Source organism: Anopheles stephensi, chromosome X (genome assembly GCF_013141755.1).
Source record: "Anopheles stephensi strain Indian chromosome X, UCI_ANSTEP_V1.0, whole genome shotgun sequence".
Taxonomy (NCBI): Eukaryota; Metazoa; Arthropoda; class Insecta; order Diptera; family Culicidae; genus Anopheles; species Anopheles stephensi.
The window spans coordinates 6,212,129-6,238,406 of NC_050201.1; the positions used below are offsets into that span (position 1 = coordinate 6,212,129).

Consider the following 26,278-nt stretch of genomic DNA (forward strand, 5'->3'; position numbering starts at 1 on the left):
GCCCTCATGTTATTGAGGCGAAACCTCCCGGCGAGCTCTCGAGCTCACTGCCCAACACTAATCTTGCCGGTTGCCAAAACTGGAAGGAAGTGCTGGTGAGGATGCCCTACCTCGGAAGGTGCTCGCCAGCGGGACCTCGTTGCCTGGACCAAGCAGAGTCAGACCGGAGGGAGATGGACCATAAGACTGTGTTTGCTGGAAACGCACTGGACATCAAGCCATGTCTTTTAGAGGTGCTCCATAGGAAGCAGGCCCAGAAAGAAGAACTGCATATAAGCCTTATAATGGCTATACTCTAGACTCTATCGTGGTTTGGCTATAACTTGCTAGAGCACCACCAACCGCAAGGCATCAATTCGCTATCAGGAACTCCCTGCTCCCCGGGGCCGGAGAGCTACTCACGATAGAGCAATCGTATACAACTCTCCCATCAGGATGTTTTAGGCAACCCGAGATCGAACAATGTTCCGGAATCTCTCGTTCCTGAGATGGATGTCGTCCGGTTTCCGCGGTCCGGTGGCCGAGGAGACAGCTACGGTCTACTTTGCTACGGGTAAAATCAAGTCACAGAAAGCCAGCATTGGCAGGCCGCGAAGGACCTCTCGAAGGTTGTAGTGCCAAGAGAGCAGAAGAAGAACCTCACATTCTCAGGTCCAGGATAACGCCTGTTAAAGAATCAATCTTATCAATTCCATTGCCATCGCTGAGACAAAAAAAAAAAAAACGGGAGTGATTTATTTCAGAAATCCATGCATACTTGCGGCACATCACAGCAAGTGTCTGAAGGTCGTCGTCCCTACTTAAGGACTCTGGGTCCTGGTTCGCAGCTTCCGGGGAGATGCGGGGAGATGAATTGATTTGCAATATGAAGGGAGCCAGGAATTGGTTTATGCGCAGCTTGGCTCAATCCCTACACTTCTCTCCCACACCCCCCCCTGAACAGCTGTTCCTCGTCCACCTCCTCCTCTCCCTCCTTGTGGTTGTTGTTGAGGGAGCCTAAATGCACGTGCTGCAATGATGATTCTGTCTCATCGTTCTCTCTCTCTCTCTCGTTCTCGACTAGTTTCCTATCAATCTTGCTCTCTTGAATGTGTTTTTTTTTATTCTTCAATACGGATTATACGCTGCTATTACCAGCTCTGGTACCTGCTGTGGATGTGTGGGGGCGTCTCACAAAAAAAAAAATTCTAACAATTATAAACCTAACCTTAATGTTTGCCTTTACACGGGCGTTCAAATTTGTTGCTTCTTCCGGGGGCTCTTACACGATTCATCTTAAAACAATGGGGCGTGTTCTGCATGCGTATTGGGGGGGGGGGGGGGGGTTGGGTGAGCTGTCACGGTTTCTGATCGAGTGTTTCCACCCGCAAACTGGTTCTATCCAATGCCTCAAACCCTCCGAGTTCGCTTCCTGAAGCAAACTTTTGGGAAACGCTAGAAACTGCTGCTGGCTGTGGCTCTACGGGCAGCATCTAGAGTAGTACTCATTTCTTCATGAAAATGTTGGAAATTCATTTACAAAAAAAAAAAAAAAGGGAACGTAGAAAAATAAAATACTCTAACCTATACTCTAAACGAAAACGGTTGCGATAAAAGTAGACGGCAGGTAGAAGTAGAAGGGTTACGAATAAAATAATTAATGGAGAAAAAAAAAAAGCAAAGCACAGTCACTCGGACATCCTTAAAAGCTAATCATGTTAAGCGTCTAGAGCTCGTCCCTCTGCACGCCCCTGCACCGGGTGCACCGTTTTGCCCTTTTTCCCTCATCTTGTGCTCATTAAACCTGCTGTTCTGTGTGCGATGATGATGATAGCTGGGCGGGGGGAAATGCCGAGACCCACCGTTGGCAGCGAGCTGCTTTAACACGTTCCCCTCGACATGCTCGACGTGCCGTTTAATGAGAGCTTTGTACATGGGTGTTGGTACGGGGGGCGGGCGGGGTTGACTGTTGACGGTGAGAACGAGCAAGGGACGAGTTTGTGTATGAGTGTGTGTGAGTGTGTGGGGGGGAACTGTTTTGTCCTATACCTATAGTGGGATGTCGCGGTGGTGCACCTTACTCCGTTTTCATCCGCTTCGGTTGCGCACTGTCACTGCCCTGGGAGTTCGAATCCTCCGAGAACATGTTCGACACAAAGTCGGTTGCACCCTGCGAATCGCTCACGATGGAAAAACCTGCAGCAAAAGAAAAAGGAAACGTGCGATGAGCCTTTTATACGATGACACGGGGGTTTTCTGCTGTGCGTCCACTTACAGGTGTTGGAGTCTTCCGCCAGCCCAAAGTTGGAGTTCGAGTTGGAATCCGTGCCGGCGGGCGGTGGTGGCAGTTGCTTTCTGCTATTGTTTTCCTTGTTTTCACTACTATTGCTATTGCCGTTCGCGGTGACGGCCGCCACCGTACTGTTGCCCCCGTTTAGCTGTCCACCCGGCGCCCCGCCACCCGGCTGCCCATTCGTTTGCCCGTCCGTGGCGGAGGGTTTGCCGGGGCCGGTGGTGTTGGTGGTCGCGTTGCTACCGGCCGTACCGCCGGACCCGGCCGTACCGCCAGCCGAACCGGCCGGTTTTTTCTTATCGTTGGTCGATATCGGCACCCATTTGTAGATCTTCATCGACGTTTCCCCGATCGTGACCCACTTTTTCTCCCAGTGCCGGACGCGGTCCATCGACAGCATCAGCTTCTTCACGTCATCCTTCTTGCTGGCGCGCGTTTCCGCCCGTACGCTGCGCGACATGGTTGAGCCGGTGCTGCTACTGCCGCTGCTGCCCTTCTCCTTCGCCACCACGCCCACCATCCGCCTCGTCAGCGCCGCCGTTGTTGCCGTGGTCGCTTCGGGTGGGGGAGGGGAGCCGTCGTACCGGAGACGTCGGTTCGCGGAACACAACCCTACGGTGAACGAAATGTCCGTCCGTGTATGGATCGTGGATGGGGGGGGGGGGGGATCCGGAACACGCGCTCCAAACGAGGTATGGTAAATGCTCTTTCAATTTCGCCTGTTCGTAAATTGGTTAGCTCAACGACGCGATGCCTCTACTAAGTGCATTTGACCGGTGCAATATCTTGCTGGGGGGGTTAAGAGACAAAAGAGCAGCTTTAATTTTACCACACACAGCAACAAAAAAGCAAACAAAAATTGCCGTAAAAGTACACTTTGTTTACCTTCCAGTTCCCGGTTCCGCAGCTTAAATGGAAAATAGCAGCCGTGTGGTTACGGGGAGTTTGTCCTCGATCGCCACGATGCGCGTTTGATAGAAGAGGCTTCCTCGTGCGGTTTCAATTTTCCGCAGCATCAAGGAGGACGGCTAACGTTTGAGGATGCAGCAGCAGTTTGATCGTGTAAATGGCGGCGGTGATGATGGTGATGGTGCTGGTGGTGGTGGTGGTGGTGGTGGTGGCGGTGCAAGCCCGAGCCTTTCGTTCACTGCCCATTACGGGGGGTTACCAGTGCCCTAGGGTGCGTTCCTGCTGTCGGCGGAAGCCATCTGCATTCGCAGGGAACGTCACGCTCGTTGCGGATTGGTGACTGGCGGTCGGACGTTGGTGGAGCTTATGACCGCGCGGACGCGTTTGCAGAACCCGGGGGACGCAACCGAGAGCGCACGTTCCCGAATCCGGATCGAGAGGTAGGTCCAGCAGCGACGAAATAAATAAAACACCCTTCGACGATTCACAATCACCGTGTGCGCGTGTGTGTGTGTGTGTGCGGAACGTGATGGCCAAGGACCGAGGGCAAAAACGTTTCAAAGATGGAGATTTCGCGATGGGCACACACAACAATCGGACGCCATTCGAAGAAGTGAGCATGTGGGACCCGAAGAAGCGGTGCAGGCGGTGTGGAGAAAGACACGGTAACGGGCGGTGCGTGCACTCAACCGAACGGGACAGCGCTACAATCGCTCTTTCTTTCCTGCAGCACCGTGTGAGCAGTAAAGCGGTGCGAGGGAACAGATCGGCTGCATCAATCGATTCTATGCTTGCTTGGAAGGGCTTGCGTATGGGCTTGTAGGGTGGCACGTGTGTCTGCGCTGAGTTGAGTTTGTATCGAACGTTGGGAAATATTTTGCAAACCTCGATTACCTAAAAATTACCCCCTGGTCTAGCATGAAAATTACCTCTGGATTTTAATTAAGGGTAATTGTACCAGCTTTCGGCAGGTAGCCAAAAACGGAAAACTCTTACAACTGTTTTTAAAGAAAAACATCAATTTTTATTCTTCAAATAAGAAGTTTTGGCTCGTGTTGGAAGATATTTACCGAAATATTGAAATATTTGTGCTAATAAAAAGTTTTTTTTTAAATTTATTTTTTAAATAAAAACATTTTGTCCGATTTGCTTTGTGCCCGATAGGTCGACAAGTTTCGTGATTTAGCAAACTAGCGTCGTAAAAAGTTGGGTTTGCGATTTTTCTGAACATTTTTTTAAAATTTATTCAAAGCTCATTGCGTTTTTTTTTTCAATTCGATAAATGATTAATTTTTCCTTTTAATTTCTTTCATCTTAATGACTGCCTTAAAATAGCTTGACAGCTGAATCCTGTGGAATTTCAGAGCGCTTTTCGAGAGACGTCAAAATCTTGCAATGTGTTATTATTTATTATTAATTATTTATTTTATTAACTATTTAACCCCTTTCTATATTTTTTTAGCAAAGTAAAAGTAGAAAATTATTTAAGATGTTTTTGTTTAAATAGTTACACCTTTAAGAGTGTTTTAAATCGTGTATTCGCGCTGCAGAACAGTAACTCTGTTTGAAAAGCGTCCCGTGATTGGCCCTCCTGTCGTTTAAAGGCCGACGGTGCTATCGCCTTGGTCATCGGAACGCCCCAATTGGCAATTTAAATGGCTTTGCCATTTAAAAATTCAACTCCTACCCTGTCAATAACGACCAAAATATTCTTAGTAATCGGTAGCAACTTTGGACGCTTTTGACAACTTTTGTCAATATCGATGCAACATTCTGAACATGCCGAGAACTAAGACGAAAGAAGATTCATTGATCTAAATTTATCGCTTTAATTGTACGTGGTTTTTTTTTATTCAAACAGAATGGCCGGGCTGGATGTTGTAGTTGTTCCAATAGAATAGATATTGGATTTATTTATCTTTTTTGACGTATTTATTTTGTTATTTACCATTTATTTATTGATTTTTTTATATATATTTAATTACTCATTTGATGTAAGATGTGACCTCTATCCTCTGTAGACTTTGAAAAATCCATTCAACTTTTTCGATTGCCCTTTTCAGGGTTAAAAAAATGTCCCACAGTCGGTTTATAGTGTGCGAATTGTGGTGCCTGCGTACATCCTAACCGATTGTGACGCACGCAATCTTTGACAATTTCGGCTGAGAGATGTGCTGAGCAAAACCGTTCCAAACCCTCTCTCCATGCTCTCTTTCTCGCAAACATCCGTAAGCTCGCTCGTCTCTTTCTCGCACTCGCTGTAATGCTAAGCGGCATCTCCCTTTACGCATAATTTCCCTACCGTCAAGCATACACAGGGACACACATACACACACACACTAGAGCTCGGCTACTCTATAGCCGTCCCGTTCTTTCCCACTATCCTAACTCGCTTTCGACACGCTCTCGATCCGCTATCATATCCGTCAGATGCAGCCATTGAAAATTTCCTCGCTGGTGCGCGAAACTGGTCAGAGAGCTACGAACATTTTTCCCGTCGCGACGGTGTGTGCCAGGCAAGCAGGAAAAACGAACACGCACACACACACACGCGCACGCAACAGCACACGGCCCTTATCGGAACCGTTACAAGGACGAAACCGAAAGGAAACCCAGCAGGCCACCTCCAGTGTGGGGTGAGGGGTGCCAAACAGGACCTCATCATCTGTCCAGCCGTGGCGAGAGACGATCAGCAGCAGCGGACCAGCAGCGAACCAGCTGCCATAACGGGGGGTAGGCGCTTTTATTTTTTTATTTCAATCGGACGAGCAGCAAACAAACGTTAGTGTGTGTAATTAAACCAGATCCTTTGTGTGTTGTTAATAAAAAAAAAACGCAAAAACCCGTTGCAAAACCAGTTTTCGTGCGTGCGTGCGTGCTGTGCCGTGCACCAGTTTTGCACGCGTGCAAAAGTGTTTGTGTGGTGTTTTCTCTGTGTGTGTGTGTATCTATGTGACAGAGTGAATCTCCGCCATGAGATCGCGATCCTCTTGAGAGCGGTTCACAGCGTAAAGGCCCCGCCACTCCTTTGCAGCCTGCTGCTCGTCACGATCGGTTCGGACGCACCCATCAAACGGAACGAGCAGAAACGCACGGAGGCACACACCAGAGTGAGCACATACGATTTCACGGCCATTCACGTGCGTGAGTGCGTGTGTGTTTGTACAATTGTCATCGTCGTCGTCGTCGTTGTTGTTGTTGGTTTTGTTGTGCACACCTGTAAAAGGCTGTCGTGTGTACAATAATGGTGTGCATGGGTGTTACCGCGTGGCGGAAGCAAGCGAGAGGGAGGGGGGGGGGGCGGATACAAAGGGAACCTATTATGTCGATGTGCGTGTGTGTGTGTGTGAACAAACGGAGAGTGAAAGAGAACGAGAGCGAGCACCACCAGGAATGGGATGGATTGCCATCGTGTGGGGCAACCGTTTTTCCTCGAGCTGGAAATGGAAAATGCAGCCACAAACAAAAAAAAAAAATAGAAAAACAAGCACAAAAAGATACCCCACGCACACATACATTGACATATTTGCACACGCACCATGTGTACATATTTATGCGCGCACACAAACACACACTCTTAACACATCGATCGTTTGATCTCTGTGTGGAAAACTGTACAGGAAAGAAGAAGACAGAGAAGCAAAAAAAAATAAAGAAAAACATTCCAATGGTGCGGAAAAGCAACACATACCGACACAAAAAAGGAAAAAAAAATCGGAGTGGAAAACGGAAATCCCCCGTACACTCGTGCGTGTGCGTGTGCTATAGTGAAGTTTTGTGCGAAAAAAGACAAAAACAAAAAACAACCTTAAAAAGTCCCACAACAAATGGGGCTGCTCGGTACTGACTAGCTCCGTCACTGTCGGTGGGATGTACGATGAGTTTTGCGTATGTGTATGTGTGTGCCGCCGATTTTTTTATCACATTATTACCATGCTATGCATCATCCTAAGCACAGAGTGGAAGGTTTACGCCTTGCTGCCCAGCAAAAAAGAAAAACGGGACGTGCGAAGAATCTTCTTCTTCTTCTTCTTTCCGGTCCATACACCTCGCACCGTTCCTCAACACCCCATCCCCAACAACGGAGTGCAACAAACAGGGCTCAATCAACCGTATCAACACTTCCTTTTCCTTTATTTGGAACACAAAAAAAGGGAAGAAGAAGAAGAAGAAGAAGAAGAAACCCGACTCGGAATGGCTGAATCGGCCGATGGGGGGTGTGTAAGGCACCCCTTTTTTCTTCTGTGCTTTCTTTCTTCACTTTTAGGCCTTCCTTTTAAGGTTCTCAGTACCCCCGTCCCACTGATGATGGGTGTGCGTGTACCTATCCGTGTGTGTGTGCGTGTACAAGGAAGGTCGCTCTTTAAATGGCAAAAGCGTTCTGGTATGGTCTTGTGGACGAAGATGGAGTTAATAGTCATACCACCAACCACCCACCACCCACCTTCTTGAGGTGTGTGTGTGTGTGTGCCCGCTCGCTGGCTGGGAACAACTGTGTGGTTAAAAGAAAATCGTTTCTTATGTGTTTTTTTTTCACTAAATGTCATCGTACGCACCACCTTGTTCTGCCATTATCATCTCTTTGTTTGGAATCAAGATAAAGGAGAGGCTAGTGAGCAAGAAGAAGAGCAAAAAGGCGATGGAACTAAATGGAGCAAAATCTAGCCACATCGGAAGCGATCGGAAGGGGAAACGTTCAACTACGGTCACTAGCAGCTGGAACCGTACCGTAACCGTGCATGGGGAAATACATTTCCACCGAAGGGCCGGATACACGCACACACACGCACACTCCGAAGGGGGCATGCGTGAGAGGTGTGCCTATGTTTGCAAGGAAAATCCCTGCCTCACAAGAGACTGTCAGTGTGTGTGTGTGTGTGTTTGGATGTGAAAAATCATCACGCAACGCGGAAATGAGAGCGCACGGTGTACAGTAAACAGTAGCGAACCGAAGTGTGCCGCGCGGAACCAAGTGTCCGCTAGCAAAAAGGGACCGTTTTGCATCCCGGGAACAACCTGGCCCGGCTGGGAGCACGAAAATCGAAACAACCGTCTCACGGCCGCCCTGGGGATGGCGAGAGTTGTTGCGAGCTAGACCACCTCCTTCGCGGACAGCTGCTTCCCGTTCTATCCCGCCGTTCACGCGCTGTGCGCTCGGTGTAGGTGTGCAAGCATGCGTGTGGGTGTGATGAAGTGTATGCGGTTTTCCAGGTTTTTGCTACGTGAGCGTGGTCGGTTTTGAGGTGGTTGCTCTCGGTGGAAAATTTCTGATTTGCAGGCTGGAAAATTGGAAGTGGGAAAAGCAGGGCAAAACAATCGGTCGTCTGTCGGCTGTCTTCCGGTTGAATGGGGCTATGTTGACCAAGTGGAAAAAGGAGTAGGTGTTGGTGGTGGTGGGGAAATGGCGAGAGAAACACCGTGCAACAGGAGTGTATAGTGTCGCACGTTTATCTAGCGGAAAATCGAACATCCAAACCGCCTGTTTGGCTGCAATTCGCACACACACAACACTAATGCTCTTTTGCTTTCGTTTTCCTTTCGCACTCGTAGGATATCGTTGCCAGAGCGTGTGGGATCGTGGTGGAATGTATCTAAATCCATCGGCACTATCAAATGCAAGCGGTGTAAAGCTGGTGTAAAAGACCCGAGGGTTTTTTCTTTTTGGGCAGAGCAATCCCGGGCTGCGATAAAACGTGCATATGAGATAGAGTGAAAGGAACGGAAGCAGCATTATCGAGCAGGACGAACGGGGACAGAGAAAACCACACACACACACACACACACCCAACTGCCTCAGCTCTATCAGTATTTCGATATCGTTCCGCCTCTATCGGATGTCGGCATTTGCGTCCAAAACCTTTGCGACCTAGGGGCAAAAGTTGTGCGACCATCAACTGATACAAGTGCGGATTCCCATACAGACACACCAGAGAGCAACGCATCGAAACGACTGAGCGCAGGAAACGGGGAGCGGCCGCAAATCCCCATGACGCGAACGTTCCAGCAAATCCAGTAACCACCACAACAATCAATCGAACAAACCAACAAAAAGAAGAAGAAGGAACAGCAAGAATCATCGCAATTTTATCAATCAATCAACACCCGTAGTGCAAGCAAGCGAAGGGAACGAGGAGTTACTGCGAAAATGCCGAAATGTGACGTCAAGACGAGATACATCCCTGCCACGTTCGCCTGGACCCTGCTGCTCAGCACCACCTTCCTGTTTTTCTGGTATCCGTAAGTATCGCCCGGCATTTCGAGCTTCGCTGCGCAACCCTTTTTCCCTCTCAAACATTCACATTCTTCCAGATGTCGGCAGTTCTACATCCAGCGGCACCCATGGGTACCGGCATACCAGGCCGTCATCACGTTCTTCGTCATAGCGAACTTTACGCTGGCAACCTTTATGGATCCAGGCGTTATACCGAAGGGTAAGCGGATTTTGAGACGGTTTGAATTACGAACGTCCTCCAATGGGCAGTTGCCCTTCCAACCATCGGCGACAAAACACAAACACGTGAAACAGTGAGAGGAAAAAATGTCGATTTATTTCGGGAAGATCGTGTTTGTCTAATTTGCACATTTGGTGCTTTTTTCTGCTAAACAACGTTGCAAACAGGCGTACGTGCTTACTGTCGATATGGGTTTGAAAAACATTAAGTCAGTTAACATGGGTTCGTCATCTACTTCATTTACAATGGAGTCTCGGAAGGTTAGACTTGAACGATAACTATGTCTGACTTCCTAGAGTTGATTTTAACCCTAGCTGTCCTAGGTGTCCGGTGCCGGTGGCCGAGGCGAATACGGCACACGGCAGGACCGCGGTTCAAATCCCATTCGGACCGCCTCCCCGTACGCAGGGCTTACTTTCCAGATACGGGTAAAATTAAGTCACCGAAAGCCAGAAATGGCGCAGGCCGAGACCTCTCGAGGTTGTAGTGCCAAAGAAGAAGAAGGAAGAAGCCAGCCAGGTCAGTTTATTGTACAACACTGCAGGAATAGGAAAAGATTGTAAGGGCTTTAAATTGAACTGTTAAATGATCTTTCAAGTAAGTAAGTGATCAAGCGGGGTTGGTCAGGTGGTAGAGGCGACAACGGTTCCGGTTTCATACATTGATGATTATACGTGGCTAATATCAGATACAGTAGATTTCCCTGCTTCGGAAGGTAGTCCCTAATTCCACTCGTTGGTATTTGTGGAACTGGTCTAAGTCTAGTAAGCCAGAAATGAAAAGCATGACATAAGAGGTTGTTAGCCCAGGAAAGAAGAGGAGAATCCCCCTATGGGGTAGACAACTATCTGTGGCACATGCTGCCCAGCTGTTTCCTAAATGAACTAAACATGCTTACATTCCACAGCTCCACCAGACGAAGACCGGGAGGACGAGTTCCGTGCGCCGCTGTACAAAAATGCCGAAATCAATGGCATTACGGTGCGCATGAAATGGTGCGTGACGTGTAAATTCTACCGGCCGCCACGCTGCTCCCACTGCTCCGTGTGCAACCACTGCATTGAGGTAGGGGTTACGGGTTTTTGGGGGAGATAGGTACGAACACACCGAATTTGACGCTAATTGTTTCTCCTTCCTTTTTCACCAGACGTTTGACCATCACTGCCCCTGGGTAAACAACTGCATTGGCCGGCGGAACTATCGGTTCTTCTTCTTCTTCCTCATCTCGCTCTCGGTGCACATGCTGAGCATATTTTCGCTCTCGCTCGTGTACGTGCTGCACAAGGAAAAGGACAAGCTGACCGAGGTGGAACCAATCGTGGCGTACGTTGCTGCTAATGCGGGGTGGCTAGATTGCACGCGTAAAGCTTAACCTTTGTGCCTGTACCTTTCATTTTTAGCATGATTTTGATGGCAATCGTAACCCTGCTCGCCATTCCGATATTCGGGTTGACCGGTTTCCACATGGTGCTGGTATCGCGCGGTCGCACCACCAACGAGCAGGTGACGGGCAAGTTCAAGGGTGGATACAACCCGTTCTCGCGCGGCTGCTGGAACAACTGCTGCTACACCCAGTGCGGACCACAGTACCCGAGGTAAGCAATCCGGAAATCAACCTCACCAATACCAATACCTTATGCTTGGTTCTTTTTTCTTTCTCCTTCCCCGGTTTTGCAGCTTGCTTAAGCCACAAAAGTACGTGGCCCGCCGTTCGAACAAAGAGAACCAATCGATCAGCACCATCACCAATGACGGTGGTCCCGGCGGCGGTGGTGGTGATGCTGCCGGTTCGGGTCGCCGCCACATGCCAAACAGCGGGCCCGGCGGCAGTGGACCCGGCACCCAGCAGCAGCAGCAGCAACAGGCACTGAATCAGGGCGGTGGCATCTACGATAATAACCGGCACACGCAGGTAAAAACCTATATGGATCATGGCAATGGTCACGGTATACGTACAGTTGGATCCAGTCATTACAGTAAGGTGCGTAGAATGTTTGGCTTTGTTTCTATTATTATACGATACTGTTATGTTTTTGTTTCTCCCACTCTGTTATATACCGTGTGATAGATAGCACTACTCTATATATATATATATATAATAGGTGTTTAACCTTAATTCGTTGCGTTTGTTGCATCTCCCTTTGTTTTCTTGCTGCAGCATATCACTTACAGCTCAGCTAACCTTCCTAACAACGGGTGCTGCACAATGAAAACGCTTCGCATTAAGTTAAACACCTTAGATTACTAATTACTACCACTACAACACTGTCTGTTTGTACTCATCTTTCTTCTACCTTGTGCTCTTTTCCACCTCCGCTCTCTGCGCTGGTTTTGCTCGTTTTATTTTCATCCGGGGGTGACTTTCTGCTAGGATTACTACTTCTTCTTCGGTGGCTTGCGTTATCTTCTCACTAACATCACTCTATTCACTCTAATGCCCAATTGTTACTAGGTGTTTGCTAGGTGGTTTTCTTCATGGTGGGGCTCTTACTTTCCGCTTGTCTAACTTGCTTTCTCTTAACACATGTGTGCACTTTCTCGAATTGCTGTACTGTCCAAATAAGACTAGTCATTGGTGGTGTAGCGACAGCCTGGTCTTTACAAGGCAGGACCATATAACAAATGTCGTACTGATCGTCTTCCCGTACGCAAGGACAGACTATCCAGCTACGGATAGCAATTAAGTCAAGGAAGCCAGTAACAACATTAAGAAGGATCTCGACGTATATTGGAAGCTGTTGAATCCAAACTTAGCATTCGAGTGAAATTTGGCAGCTTGGAATTAGTAAATGCTTGGACGATCTGCTCTCGACGATCTGCTCTATTTTTCTGAGCTATACGCTCAATTTTGGAAATGTTATCAGTTATGAATTATCTTAAGCAGTCAACTTCAGCCGGCTAAAGATCGCTGATCTCGTACGGCTTTTGCAGTAGATAAGCAGCGTCATAGTTCGTCGTACTTTTAACCGAGCGTTAAGCAGCTTTCGTACAGCGAGCTGCTAAAGAAAGTTTTTATGCGTTATTTATTTTCATGCAAGGCGTCTGTTACAGTGGTTTGTGGCTCTCCTATGTAGCGGAAGCTTATCAAAGGATCGAGCGTGCGGCACAGAACCTCGGGTTGGAGATTAACGAGGCAAAAACCAAAATGATGGTGGCACCATCGTCCAAAACTTCACCTATCAGGGGTCAAAAGTCAGCACCGACAACAACATTGATGTTGAGTTACGCGAAAGGGTGCTGGCTGCCAACCGGTTATACTACAGCCTGAGGAAACTTCTCCACTTTAAATACCTGTCGCGACGGACGAAGCCGGGACTGTTCCGAACATTTATAGTCCCAGTACTCACAGTATGCCTCTGAGACATGGACTCTGTCCAAAACTGACGAAGCCCTCTTAGCCGCGGTCGAGAGGAAGATGCTCAGAAGGATTTTTGGCCTCGTATGTGTGGAAGGGACAATGGGAGAGTCGCTACAATGACGAGCTCTACGAGCTGTACGATGATCTCGTCAGGCTCCAATGGGCTGGTCACGTCATGAGAATGACACTGAGACCAACCCAGCCCGTAAAGTCCTTTTAGGCCATCCACACGGACAGAGAAGGCGTGGTAGGCCCAAATTGAGATGGCGAGTGATGGCGTTGATACGTCCGCCAGAACGGCCGCGATAACGGATTGGCAGACGACCGGCGCTAAACCGTGAGCGGTATCGAGGATTGTTGTCGCAGGCCAAGACCGCAAAGCGGTTGTAGCGCATGATACCTGACATCTGTTACGGGATTTCATTCTCCTGGTTATCATCCACAATAGAACTGTTGGAAATATCGATCGCAGCATCGATTATCGCACAGTCGTCTTCGTTCTCAAAACAACTCACGTTCTACAACCTATCAGCTCGTAAGCTGCGTAAGAGCTGGTTAGTGACACCTCAGGTGCCTACCATTCTACATCTGCCTATCTGGAAATGGTTAATTAAAGCAGCCAGATTCTTAGTACGCTTAGACTTAGGTTCGACTACTTTGCGCGTGGTCTGCATCTTCTGTCTTCTTGGTTTGCTTGTGTAACTGCGTCAATTCTATCGAGGGGAACAAACTGTTGTTACTATTTTCTGGGTTGTGGTTCCTTTTCCTTCATCTAAAGTGCTTCCTAAATTTGACTTTCCTTTACTTTAAATTTCCTTCATTTATGTATATTTTTTTTTAATGTTGTTCTTCTACCTCTCCTTTAATATCTACCCCACGTTTTTGTTGTTATTGTTGTTGTTATTTCATTTTATTTCTTTTCTTTTTTCCTTTCCACTGGCTCCGATTCTTCCTATTTCCTGCGCCCCACACAACTCCTTGTATTGTATATCCTTGTCCTTTGACCTGTTTTATTTCCGGATATATGACACCCGCGCGTGTGGTCCCCCCTACCCCGTACTTTATTTCACACACACACATACACAATCTCCAATTTGCTGACATCAGTTGACAGAACGATAGTGCGCGTGTGAGAGAGAGAGAAACAGAAAGAGACAGAGAGAAAGGGAATGATGCATCTAATTACCCTATCCTCCCCCGCCCCCCACTCACCTCTCGTCCCAACATCACCATCGTGCATGAAGAGATTTTGTTGTTGTTTTACTCCAAACGTAAACCCGTTGAGCAAGTACTGGAATCTGTACAACAGGGCGTCCAAAAATGGAAAGCGGCTAGTGTAGAATGTAAGATTGTAGGAGTTCGAAGTTGTTCGAAACGAATGTAGCGCAGCGAAAAGAAGATTAGCGGAACAAATTATTAGTTACGTATGTTTTCGATTGGTTTTATGTTCAGGGTAGGCCATTTTAGTTTATTTGATATAGTGGTTCTGTTTTTGTTCTCACCACACGCTTGGTGCTCTTCTTTGCGCAATTACTCAGGGAACTCGTGAGCACCAATGCACATGTTCGCGGGCGTGTGTGTGTGTGCTCGAAAAGCAATCACGAATAAAACGACCGCTTTAATGTGAGTTCGGTACGGTTCTGTAGGCGTAAATAGGCGTAAACGAGATAAACACATGCAGCAGGGTAGGCAAGCTAATACATTCCATTTCCACCTCTAGTCTAATGCACGTAACATTCGGTACTCAGAGCAGGGCAGGCAAACGATTAGTAACGGTGGACGAGGCCAGATCTTACACTGCGCAACGCAGCACCATAGCAGGTATAGTAGCGATTTTGCAGATGAGAAGAAGAAACCAGAAAATATATCCCTTTAAACACACTACCCACTAGAAATCATTAATCTACATTAACAAAAAGTTTTCAAGAAAGGGTGTAAATGTTTAATTATTATTAATTTAATACCACGCCGTCTTTCTCTGGCAGTATGGACGTATGTTTCTGACACATACCGTATATCTTAGGACATAAAATTAATCGATCCAAATCTAATCTCAAGGCATCGATTAATAGGGCGTGCATCGTTCAGGTTGTGCGTTATGTCATAATCGCTTATGGTTTTAAACATGGAAGTAACCACATCATATAGCATTGTAAGCGACGGAAGTAACATACTAACATCCTGTTCTGAGTTGTTTATTTTGTATGTTTCTGTGCTTTACATTCTGTTCCTTATTATCCTCCTTCTCTCTCTCTCTCTCTCTATTTCCTGTTTGTTTCTCTCTATGTCCTTATATACTATTTTTTTTCTATTTCTCGTCGGTGTTATTCATTTACTAACGCTTTTACGTCTTTCTGGGGTTAAATTATTTTTTGTTCAAATTATCGTCTTCCTATCCACCTCTTTTCCAGTGCAATCAATTTTGTTGAGATTGGGAGTTTTGGTTTTCTTTTCAACTCATCGATACACTTCCAACGTAATGCATCCCGTCCGACGTTCGTTACTAATCAATCATTCGATCGCTAATCAGATTGTTGATCCGCTCGTTTCACAGTCGACGACATATAACAGAGGGCGCTCCCTGTCTCTCCGTGAAACTGCATCCCCTCATTTCTAAATACGCTTTTGCTATAACCCTCACACACACACGCCATTCACGTTTCTTTTTTCTTCTTGTGTCTAAATCTCTCACCCTATCGCACCACTCGCCCACGGCCTTCGCGATCGATCATCTACTAATAACCACGCACGCACACGTGGGCCACTTGTCTGTAGTCCGCGGCGGATTATGCGCATCTCGTATCATCCCATTCCGTCTCGCTAAAGGCACTCACGCAAGGCACCACCGCGGATGAGGTAAAGGCGTGGCATTGCCCATGTCCATGCACGCTGGGTTATCATGTTGCTCCTAGTTCGTCGAATTACTGCTATGGTTAGCGTTACGCAAAACGGCGCCTGTTAATAGGAAATGTTTATGCTTTGCTTCAGAAACATTTGCTAAAGTTTGCCCGATGATGATGATGACAATTTGCATTGCAATGCTTTGTTTGTTTTTTTTTTTTGTGTTTTGCTTAACTCCCAACTCTGGGAAACAAGGCTGAGATTTCGAAATTGCTTTTGCTTTGCGTACGTTACGGGTATGCGTAACGCTTTCTGTGATGAATACCTTTACCCGCATCGTTCTGTTCCTGGTTGGCTCATTCATTTAGTCTGTAACTACTCATCATACACAAATGCAGTTTGATAATTACTAATCGCTAACGCTCCCACTTCATTATGCCAGAAAATACCTGACCCAGTCTGCCAGTCTGTTCATCGTCCGTCTAATACTAATACTGCTTTCTAACCTTAAATCACTTGCCCAACCCGTTGAGAAATCTCCCAATTCCGAAACCAATATGGCGTCCAGTTTGCATTTCAAATGTGACTTTGTCGAAGAGTAGGACAAGGAATATATTATGGAAGACAGGGAGGAAGGAAGTACAGTAGTAAGGGGAGGGAGAATAGGGGGTTGATCATAAGTGAGTTTGATGTTAAAAGAGTTAAGCTCAACTATGGCGAACATCGAAGGTAAGTGGTCTCTGTGTACCGTCTCTGTGTTGCTCCCACCGACCCAAGGCTGTGTCCAACCCTCCCCTGTTCGCTACTACGTATCATGTGCCTGTCAACGTTTGGAGGATGTGTGTGATCCTATCGTGTACTATCATTGTTATATAGTTGTTTATCGATACATATGTACCTTTGAAAGCTTTCCAAAGAGGCCATTCATTTTGACTACGTTATGTAGCTTAGTGTAAGCGTTAAATCCTCTTCCAGGATATTGTTTATAACTTAAAAAAAAGACTATCTATACTCTAGATTGCATAGGGCGGCCCGGTGGCAGAGGCGACAACGGCGCCGGTCTTCATACGACAGGACCGGGGTTCAAATCCCATCCGGAACGTCACCCCCGTAGTGGGGATTGAATATCCAGCTACGTGGTATCTTTAGGTCTAGTAAGCCAGAAATGGCAGGCACTAGACCTAAGAGGTCGTTAGGCCAAAGAAGAAGAAGATTGCATCTATAGATCTTGCTTTTGAATAGTAGGCTGTAGCAATCGCGTTCAGCCATTTGTTATCGGAGAGCAGCTCCATAACTCCAGACAGAAGCTGCTCGGTAATCCGATGTTGGTAATAGCATTTTGAAGTTGCAGCTATTTAAGATGGTACCATTTTTTTCCAATACAGTCCACAACCACTATGTCCACGAAGTTAGTGATCCATTGTGCCATACCGTTTCAACTCTTGTCCCGATAAATCTAGACTACAACCCCTCGTATAGCTCGTATGAAACGCCTTGCATTTTTGTATCTTTCCGCCATCTTGCTTTCTGTGATTTCTTCGCTAGCAGCTTTTTCGTTTGTCGCCAAGAACCATTCACAGCTTTGTTGTACCGAATCTTCCGATCATACTGTTTCTGTGTAAATAGTAGCGTAGTGTATGAGTTATTTGTCCTACCAAAATGCCTTGTTTGTAGCTGGTGCTTTGCTATTAACATTCCTCCGATGTTCCTGTCTTTGTACGTTTGTGTGTGTGTGTGTGTGGGTGATTGATCGTTTGTTTGGCTGTGAATGGTTGACTTACACCGTTTTGTTTCGTTTTTAGTAGTTCAGTAATGTTGTTTAGCACGAAGATACTCGCACCAGTAGCGAAGCGCATGGTGTAAACGCAAGTTAAACCGTTGCCTCTACACGGTATTGCTGCGCGGCTCAACCATCGTTCAACTAGCGCCACTATATTAACATGGAAGGACTTAAAATGATTGCGCGTTCACCTCGCGCTTCTTTTTTCTTCTCTCTCCTTCTCTCTCTCTCCCGTCAATACACGCTTACCCTTACACCAATCCCAAATCCATTCGTTTGTCCGATATCGTGTCCCGTCTGCTCTTCGGTATTAATGCGCGACTCCCCGCTCCCCCCCCTCCGTAACTATAGCTGTCACCGGGCCGCGAGTGCTCCGATATCGATATGGAACCGCAGGCCTCACAGAGCCGGGACTGCGAACCGACACCTCCGCTGCAACGTCACGGGTCGAAGAGCAACTTTTTCCTGCCACCGCTAGACGGTCCACCGGTCGGTATGGGATCGCAGGTGAGCAGCGGTGGCGACTCTCCACGTCAGCAGCAGCAGCAGCAGCAGCAGCATATGCGCATGTACCATCCGCGGCATAGTCCGCATCCACGGCAGCGAGGACTCGATCCGTCCCGTAGCTTCACACCGGAGGGTCTGTCGCCTGACCATCCCGGTGGTCCCGGTGGTCCCCCACCGATGATCACGATACAGTCACAGCAGCAGCAGCAGCAGCAGCAACAACAGCAGGGTGTACCACGTGGAGGAGGTCCACCTTCTTCGGCGACACCTACCATGCAGCAAAGGATCAAGGCGCTCGGAGTCGCCACACCGTTGGCCATGTCCAGTCCTGTGCGAAGGTAAGCCCCTAGTTACTGTATAAAACAGAAACCATGACACTATGATCCGTTTCCATGAAAACCTGGTGGGTGGAACATGTTTTTCGGAAGAGCTTTACTGTAGGTACCGGATCATCATTACGCGAGCTTATCAGGTGGAAGTCACCGATTGTTGAAGCTATAGATGAATGTCTGTCATCGAGTGGAGAACCGGAAGGACACGGAACCGAAATCGTTTTGTCATGACGTTTCGTTCTACTAGCCAAACATACAATATCCATACATACCCATATGCATTGTTCATCGTACGCTGATTACGCTGCTCCACTAATCCTGCTTCACAGGTGGACGTAAAGATGGCGCGCCAACTCATACAGCTCGCACACTTTTGTCCCGGCGACGTTCTGACACGGTGACATTGCCCGGGTGAACATCCCGAAGCCGGAAGAAGCTCATGTGGATGCTGCTTCCGCTCAACATACTCTCGATCCTTCCTCTACCCCCACATCCTCCCCCGACCCCTACCTCCGTGTGCCGGACGAAGCGTAGCGCAACTTGTCCACACTTCACACAAAAAACCTGCGCCATCTTAAACGTCGGTAGAGCATCGAAATTATTGGAGTGGGAACGCAAGATACTTCCCGGGGAGCAAACACCCCCAACACAAGATTGCTTTAGGATAGCGTTGCAACACGTGCGGACACTGCCAACAACAGCAACAGCAACAACGACAACAGCAAACCCGTTCTACTCCTACCGCGTTTCCCCTCTCCTCTATCCCGCCTAACGACCAACACACGTGGGTAACATCAAGTTCGTTTCAAATTGTTGCGTTACCGTTGCGTTACAACGCCGTTACGTGTTCGTGTCGCTAGGCTCGTGTTTTTTTCTTTTTTATCGTTCGCTCGTTTAGAAAGAGCTAATTTGTTGTTTTGGGGCAACCAACAACAAAAACCTAAAAAGCCTGCCATTTTGTGTTCTTATTCCTAAACGATGCTATTGTTTTGTGTGTTTTCGTTATTATTTATGTTTGGCTGTTTTTCCTTGTGTTTCCAAAATTCTCCAAACACACACACACACACTGCTCTCTGACCCTATTCGGACCCAATTCGGTAAACTTCTTCTTAGGTTTCGTTTTTCCGTACTCCTCTGCACCGTTCAACCTTTGTGTACCTTTTACTCTAATTGTACTGTTCTATTTTTGGTCTCTCTAATGCAACATAATTTGTTTGATGTGTTTTTAATTTACTTTCTTCACAAATTCTCAGCGTATGTATTATTTAATTTTTTTTTGTATTTGTTCTACATCAGCCCAGCAGCCCTATCCACGGAACAAGCGTTAGCTAAAATGTTTTATTTTAATAGATGGGTTTTTTTCCGTCCTTCCATCCTTTGCACATGGTATAACGTGTCTCATTCCACTTTCGAAATCCTTAGTAAGTTATTTTACAGGGGTTTTCAGTTGATACTGTCATAGTAGCCATTGATATTGTATGCGACCTTTGAGCGCCCCGGTAAGTTCTTAAGCTTCAGGTATAAACATGGGCTGTGACCTGTAAACATGGGCTGAATAAAGACCCCCCCACTCACGGGCACTCACTTTTCGCAATTGAGTTACCCAAAGGGGTACATTTTTCGACTAAAGTCTGAAGGCTAAAGTCTGAATGGATACCCCCCCCCCCCACTCACGGACACTCTTTTTTGCAACTGAGTTACCCAAAAGGGTATATTTTTTTATATTTTTATATATTTTTATATATTTATTATTTAATAATTATTTTTAATTATTATAAAAAATTATTACAACGATTTCTCACATTTTTGCTCAACTTTTACCTAAATTTAAGGTAACTCAGTAGCGGAAAGTGAGTGCCGTGAGTGGTGGGGAGGGGGGGGCATCTATTCAGACTTTAACCCTGGTTCCTTACATAAAATTACAATTCAAAGTACACCACCGATTTTCTGCAAGACATTAACAGCTTTATACGTGTGGGTTACGTACTTACCGGAACGCTAAAAGGATGCGTTACTATGACAACGGTTACTATGACAACGGTTACTATGACAATATCATCTGAAGACTTAACAAAAATAGAACTATTACACGTGGTAATTTTGGTTTGCATAATGCTGGAATTTTGCTGTCAGAAAGTGATTTGACAGAAGTTACCATGGAGGAGAAAAATGAATTCGGCTCGACCTATTACTTTCTTTCACTATGGAGAAGTAGAATTATTCCATCGCTGCTATCACACGAGAATCATGGGATTTTTTTTTGTCAAAAAGGAGGGGAGAAGAAATTTTGACAGCGAAATTCGGGAATGATTCCTACCAAAATTACCACGTGTAATAAGCCTATAAAAGGTATTTGATTCCCCTGTCATCTGAAGCCCTTTTCCATATCAACTAGCTTTGTTTGCCATTTCATCTAAGGAGCCTGCAACAAAAATGGCTGCCTGTACAATATCAACTGAAAAACCCCTGTATAGTAGCCAAATCCAGTCTCTGTCCTACCTTAACCGATGCTCGAAAATATCAACATTTCGTTATTTTGATACTTTTCTTTTCCTCGATTCTTGCATTTCTTTCCTATTCTCTGGTACGCTCTGTTTTAGCTCGCACTAGTATTGGTTTATTTTATGTTGTCGGTGGCGGCGCTTCTATCATTCCAGTAGCGAGGCAAGAATGCTACTACTAGCTGTTAAAGCTGTGAGTTGAAAGTGACGTGCAATCGGCATCGGCAGCTCGCTTCTTCCCGGCAGGTTGCGCATATTCGCTATAGTAGCGCGGAGGCAAACTAGTAAAACGCACACGAGTGAACCCGCTATCTGTATAGTCGGCAGACGACCGCCAGAGCAGTAGTAGCCAAATTTGGACAGTTGACAAGTTGTTGCGCGTATAGTGTTTGTTTGCGTTTGCCATTTTGTTTTGGCTGTTGGTTCGGACGTTGTGTGTTGGTAAACTATTGTTCGGTAGCGCGTTTTGCTCGTTGCTCGTTACAAGCGTTCGTTCTCTTTGTTTAATTTTTCTCGAATGCTGTCGAGAGAGAGAGAGAGGGAGAGGAAGAGGGAGAGAGAGAGAGAAAAAAAAGAGAGATGGCGGTGATAAAAAAACAATTCCAAGCGTTGCGTGTGCGTGTATGTATGTGTTCTCTTGATTTGTATGAAGCGAGTGCTGCTGTGTTTATGAAGCTCCTGCTGTGTAATTTAATGGCTCCCAGTGTGCGTGCGTGTGTGTGTGTGTGCTTGAGTATGTATGTGTCTCGAGGTTGTCTGTCTGAATGGATTAAGAGCTCTCTCTCTCTCTCTATCTCTGTTACTTTCCCGTTTGAATCTTGCTCCTCAGTAGAGCCTGTGGCGCGTAGTAACTTGGTAGTTGCGCTAGTCCCCTCATGCCCAACTTCATCCATAACGCTAACGCTTCATTTTGTTTTTTTTTGCTGTCGCGTGTCGCTTACAGATCGAACCCCGGCACACCGACCCAACCGAGGAGGCCCGATTTCATCAGCGTTGGTCAACAGTCCCAGCTGCAGCAACAGCAGCTTGGTGGCAGCGGCTCCATGACCGGCAATTACTACGATTTCCCCCTGCAACCTCAACCGCAGCAACAGCAGCTTCCACCACAGACGATGGCACTGCACCAGACAACAGGTCTTCCCCCACAGCATCCCTACCATCAGCAGCAGCAGCAGCAGCAGCAGCAGCAGCAACAGCAGCAACAACAGCAGTACCCGATGGTGCATCACAATGGAGGTCTTGCGGGACCTCCGGGCGGGCAACCGTCTCAGCAGGCCCTCCGGGGTGGCAACTCTGGACCATCGGTCGTCTATCATCACGGTAGCCCGCAGCGCCGCTACCTGTCCGAGGGTGAGCTTGTGCGGCAGGGTGCAGAACTGTCCTACGCGCGCAACAACCAAACGTCCGACAACATCCGGGAGCTGGCCGGAAGTCCGCAGCGTGGCGTTTACCTCTGGAAGGACACGTCGCCCGGTTTCAACCAACCGAACGGTGGCCAGCAGCCACCCGTATCGGTGTACCAGAACACGCCCAGCCCAACGGCACCGCACCAGCAACAGCAGTCGATGGCACCCTTCGGTACGGTGAGTGCCGCCCGTTACCAGCTGCAGCAACAGCAACAGAACAGTCTCGCCAACAGCGCTGTCGGTGGTGGTATCGGTGGTGGTGGTAATGGGCTGGCCAGCTACCACCCAGCACTTCGCGGTGGTGTACCAGTCTTCCCCCCGCAACCTCCACCCTCCGCTCTGCAGCAACAGCAGCAACAGCAACAGCAGCAGCAGCTACTCGGTCAACATTCGCAGCCGTCACAGCAGCAACAGTCCGGTGTCGTCGGGTTAAACGGTCCAGGTGTCCCGGGTGGTCCCCAGGCACCGTCCCCCTCAATCAAGCGTAAAGCTACCCCGACCCGGCCCATGTCGTTCGTGCGGGCGCTTGAGATGACCGATTCCATGGAGATGGGCGGTGGAGGTCCGCCCGGCACAGCACCAGCAGATATCGCCGGAACGCAACCAGGCGGTGGTGGTGGAGTGCTGGTGCGAGGTCCCGCCAACAGCAACAGCAGCACCGGTACCACCAACACCTCCCCACCCGATCAGCGGGCCAGCGTGTACGATATGAACTACGAGATTTCAGTGTAGGAACGGACAGGAGAAATGGCAGGAGGCAGGAAGCTGCACACAACCGATAGGGCCAGGATATAGCGAGCGGGCAAGAGAGATGGAACGCACCTGCAACCAAAGCACGGATCTCGATTCCGTTCCCTGACGCGAGGCAACTGTATTGGGCGAGGCAACCGCTACAACAGCCAAAGACGCAAAAGACGTCTTGCTTGTTGCTACAACAGCCAGGCACACACACACACACGCACGCACACATTCGCTTCCTATATCTCGAATAGGATCTTTGATTCTTGAAGATGCGGCATATGCGAAGTGACGGTATGTGTGTGTGTGTGTGTGCTGTTGCTGTATGTGTACATTAAACCTGTTGCGTGACTTAACGGTAGCATCACACAAATCCAGAGTGAGCGCTCAACAAGAAAAAAAAAACTCAAAACAATCCATCCCCCCTTTTCTCCATCACCCCTCCCCACCTCCACCATCCCGATATGCTCCCTCCGATCCAGGTTTTTTGCTATTACGTGTATTTATATTTTGTACTGTGCATATATAGATACATGTGTATACATGCATACAAACATACACACACACTCACACACACACACAGAGATCGTTAGGTATATTTATATAAGTACGAAGGAACGAACAGAACAGTTAGTGCAGGCTTTAGATAATCGCTGTTGTTATCTAGTTGTTAGGAAAGTCATCGATACTTTACTTCACCACCTACCAAGACTTCTTCCCTCCCCCCCCCCCCCACACCCCTTATGTTACATCTCATCTCCAAGGATGAGAAGCAAAGTGTGTGTGTATATCAAAAAGGTTTCTTTATAGTTTTTTCTTTTAATCGCACGAGACATCTCATCCCAGATCTTTGTGAAGATTCTGAGCGGGATGTTGCTCGTGTCCTTGGCTTCATGCTCTGTGCCAATGATAGCATCACGAGTATCGAAATTGCGTTCCAGCTTCAGCCTTTCTTCTAGTCCGTGTTTTCCGCAATTGCTTTGTCATCTCTCGCCTGGAACATCCGCCACTGAAGCGATGCCAAAGCGATGTCAAAATGCGTCCTATACGCTTGTGCGAAACACTTACCCAAGACAAACTACACCCACACACACACATTCAGTTACATGTGTAGTTGATCCAGTTTTTTTTGCAAGTGTATAGTTTTATTAGTTTTCTTTTTGCTTATATTATACTCCCTTTGGTATTAGTGTACGGGGGAGTTAAGCCCCTTTCTTTTGAGGATGAGGATGCGTAGGTGTGGTAGAAATGTCACACACTGGGGAGGGGTGGGAAAGGTGTATTTTCTACTTTCTGTCTTTTTTTAGAGTTAAGAGCCTAGCTTTCCGTGCACGTTTAAGCCGAACAGGAGACTAGGACTTTCGATTATAGTCAGTAGGAAGTGTGTGTGTGTGTGTGCACGCGTGTGGATGGTTTTTCGATAGCAGTTGCGTTGTATCGTACAACGTTCGAAGTTGTTTTTTTTTTGTTGTTGTTGCTGTTTTGTGTACACAAAATGGTGTCCTCCGATGACTGGAACACGGCTGACCATATTTGGTGTCCATCCATTGGAAGCGTGTAACGTATGATACGATCGTACCGCGCCAGACCCGCGTGCTGTGCGTGTTGTAAGTGGTGTATGTGTGTATGTATACGTGTGTGTATATATTTATTTATGTATGGTGTAGATGTTTAAGAAATAAAGATGTGTATAATGGGATTAATGCGGGTTGCGCCTGCATCGCATCCTGTCGCGCGATCGGTGCAAGGACGCTCTGCAGCACGGATGACTAGGAGCGTGAACGAAGCGACTAGAGCGGGGAAAGAGTTAGGAAAGATAATAAGAGAGAGAGAGAGAGAGAGATTAAAGTGCATGTAAAGCAAGTGGCAGCATCGTACAAGCTTAGTGAGATCATCATACAAAGGACAAAATGGAGGTGTGTGAGAGCGTAGTGTTGTAGCTAATGTGTAGTTGTGGTTAGGTTAGGTCGCAGAAGCAAAACTACTGTGTAAAGTGAGAACGTGTAACGAAAACCAACAATGGAACAATGGTAATGTTTGTTTGTTTGTCTTTTCGCTCTTTCTTTTATGTTGTTTTTGTTTTGTTCTTTTTTTTTCCTATTGGGTTATGCGTTTCATCTAAGTTGTTGTAAATAGAGCAGCAGACAGGGAATACAAACACAATCACACACACACACACCTACTCTGTAAGCTGCAAAATCTTAATGATTCAGGGATGCAGGGATCTCTTTGTTTTCGCAAAACTTGCTGCTCCCGATTTCCTTCGCTCCCAGTCCAGTCCTCCCATCGCCCACTCCCAGTAAAAGTTTTCCAAAATAAAGTTTAACAAAAAAAAAAACAATCGGAACACGGGTTCAGCGAACCGAACAAGTCCAAAGGATGAGAATGAAAATCCAATCATTTGCTGCGCCCAGCCACGTGCTCGGTGGCAACCATTTTGGTTGGGGGGGCGGGGGCTCTTATTTGTGTCAAATACAGGAAACCACGTAATGATAAGGACGCGCCGGATGCAGGGGTTTTACCCACCCACCCATAAAATTGGTTAAGTTTAGTTAAGCAGGTTCCGGGAAGCTCGATTGTCCCGTGGTAAAAGAGAGGAAAAAAGGAAGAAAAAAAAAGCTACAAAACTTCCTGGTGCATACAGCCATGTTGGATGTGGATTTAACGGTGGAGTAGGATGGGGTAGGTGTAGTAGTGGGTAGGAGTAGGTGGTGGATAGAGGGGTGAAACAAGAGAGCGAGAGAGGTTTGTGTGTCTTTTGCTTGGGGAGTATGCATTTTGTTAGCAAAAAAAAAATATGGGAGATGGTGATTGAACCTTTGGCAGTTTTCTTATGCGGTTGGGGGTGGGGGGGGGGGGGGGGTTTGTTTTGCGTATTTGATACGATTTCGAACGGGTTAGCGAAGTACGCTAAGATAAATGAATGAACAATCGCATACCAATTATTACAACAACAAGAAGAAAAAATCTCTCACCCACACTCACACACACATAACTATACAGCAGAAGCGAGAGGAGGGGAAAAAAGAATCACTAAGCCCAGTAATGCTAGAAGATTAAGTGCAACAGAACAAACAAAGAACGAGAAACGAACAACCAACACTAACTGTAACATTTCACAGTATGGAACTGTAGTATGGAGCGATTACGAAGAAAAGAAAGCATACTCAAATATATGTATA

The 26,278-nt window shown here is 47.1% G+C and overlaps 2 protein-coding genes across 11 annotated transcripts; one reads left to right on the forward strand and one right to left on the reverse strand.

Annotated features, from left to right (window-relative positions):
- Positions 1-702: 702 nt before the first annotated feature.
- On the reverse strand, positions 703-4,017 carry LOC118516879 (B-cell CLL/lymphoma 7 protein family member A). 2 transcript variants are annotated; one of them, XM_036062738.1, is made up of 4 exons: positions 3,158-4,017; positions 2,255-3,061; positions 2,029-2,175; positions 703-1,945 (listed from the first exon to the last, which is right to left on the reverse strand). In XM_036062738.1, the coding sequence occupies exons 2-3, from the start codon at positions 2,790-2,792 to the stop codon at positions 2,057-2,059; spliced, it is 657 nt and encodes a 218-aa protein (XP_035918631.1). In that variant the 5' UTR covers positions 2,793-3,061; positions 3,158-4,017; the 3' UTR covers positions 703-1,945; positions 2,029-2,056. The 2 variants fall into 2 exon arrangements, with proteins under 2 accessions (XP_035918631.1, XP_035918630.1); XM_036062737.1 differs by having other exon boundaries at positions 703-2,175.
- Positions 3,483-25,892, forward strand: LOC118516663 (palmitoyltransferase ZDHHC5). 9 transcript variants are annotated; one of them, XM_036062630.1, is made up of 12 exons: positions 3,529-3,621; positions 4,517-4,578; positions 5,612-5,914; positions 8,732-9,418; positions 9,491-9,612; positions 10,541-10,698; positions 10,781-10,956; positions 11,034-11,228; positions 11,311-11,614; positions 15,767-15,847; positions 17,964-18,457; positions 21,896-25,422. In XM_036062630.1, the coding sequence occupies exons 4-12, from the start codon at positions 9,327-9,329 to the stop codon at positions 23,088-23,090; spliced, it is 2,817 nt and encodes a 938-aa protein (XP_035918523.1). In that variant the 5' UTR covers positions 3,529-3,621; positions 4,517-4,578; positions 5,612-5,914; positions 8,732-9,326; the 3' UTR covers positions 23,091-25,422. The 9 variants fall into 9 exon arrangements, with proteins under 9 accessions (XP_035918521.1, XP_035918542.1, XP_035918545.1 ...); XM_036062628.1 differs by lacking the exon at positions 4,517-4,578 and having other exon boundaries at positions 3,483-3,621; XM_036062649.1 differs by lacking the exon at positions 4,517-4,578 and having other exon boundaries at positions 3,483-3,621; positions 10,550-10,698.
- The last annotated feature ends 386 nt before the right edge of the window (positions 25,893-26,278 follow it).

Coding starts and splice junctions, on each gene's coding strand:
- LOC118516879 (XM_036062738.1), bottom strand. CDS start 2,792: ATGGTGGGCGTGGTGGCGAAGGAGAAGGGCAGCAGCGGCAGTAGCAGC. Junction 2,176..2,254: donor GGCGGAAGACTCCAACACCT/GTAAGTGGACGC, acceptor CTTTTGCTGCAG/GTTTTTCCATCGTGAGCGAT.
- LOC118516663 (XM_036062628.1), top strand. CDS start 9,327: ATGCCGAAATGTGACGTCAAGACGAGATACATCCCTGCCACGTTCGCC. Junction 11,229..11,310: donor TGCGGACCACAGTACCCGAG/GTAAGCAATCCG, acceptor CCGGTTTTGCAG/CTTGCTTAAGCCACAAAAGT. Junction 11,615..15,766: donor GATCCAGTCATTACAGTAAG/GTGCGTAGAATG, acceptor ACTTGTCTGTAG/TCCGCGGCGGATTATGCGCA.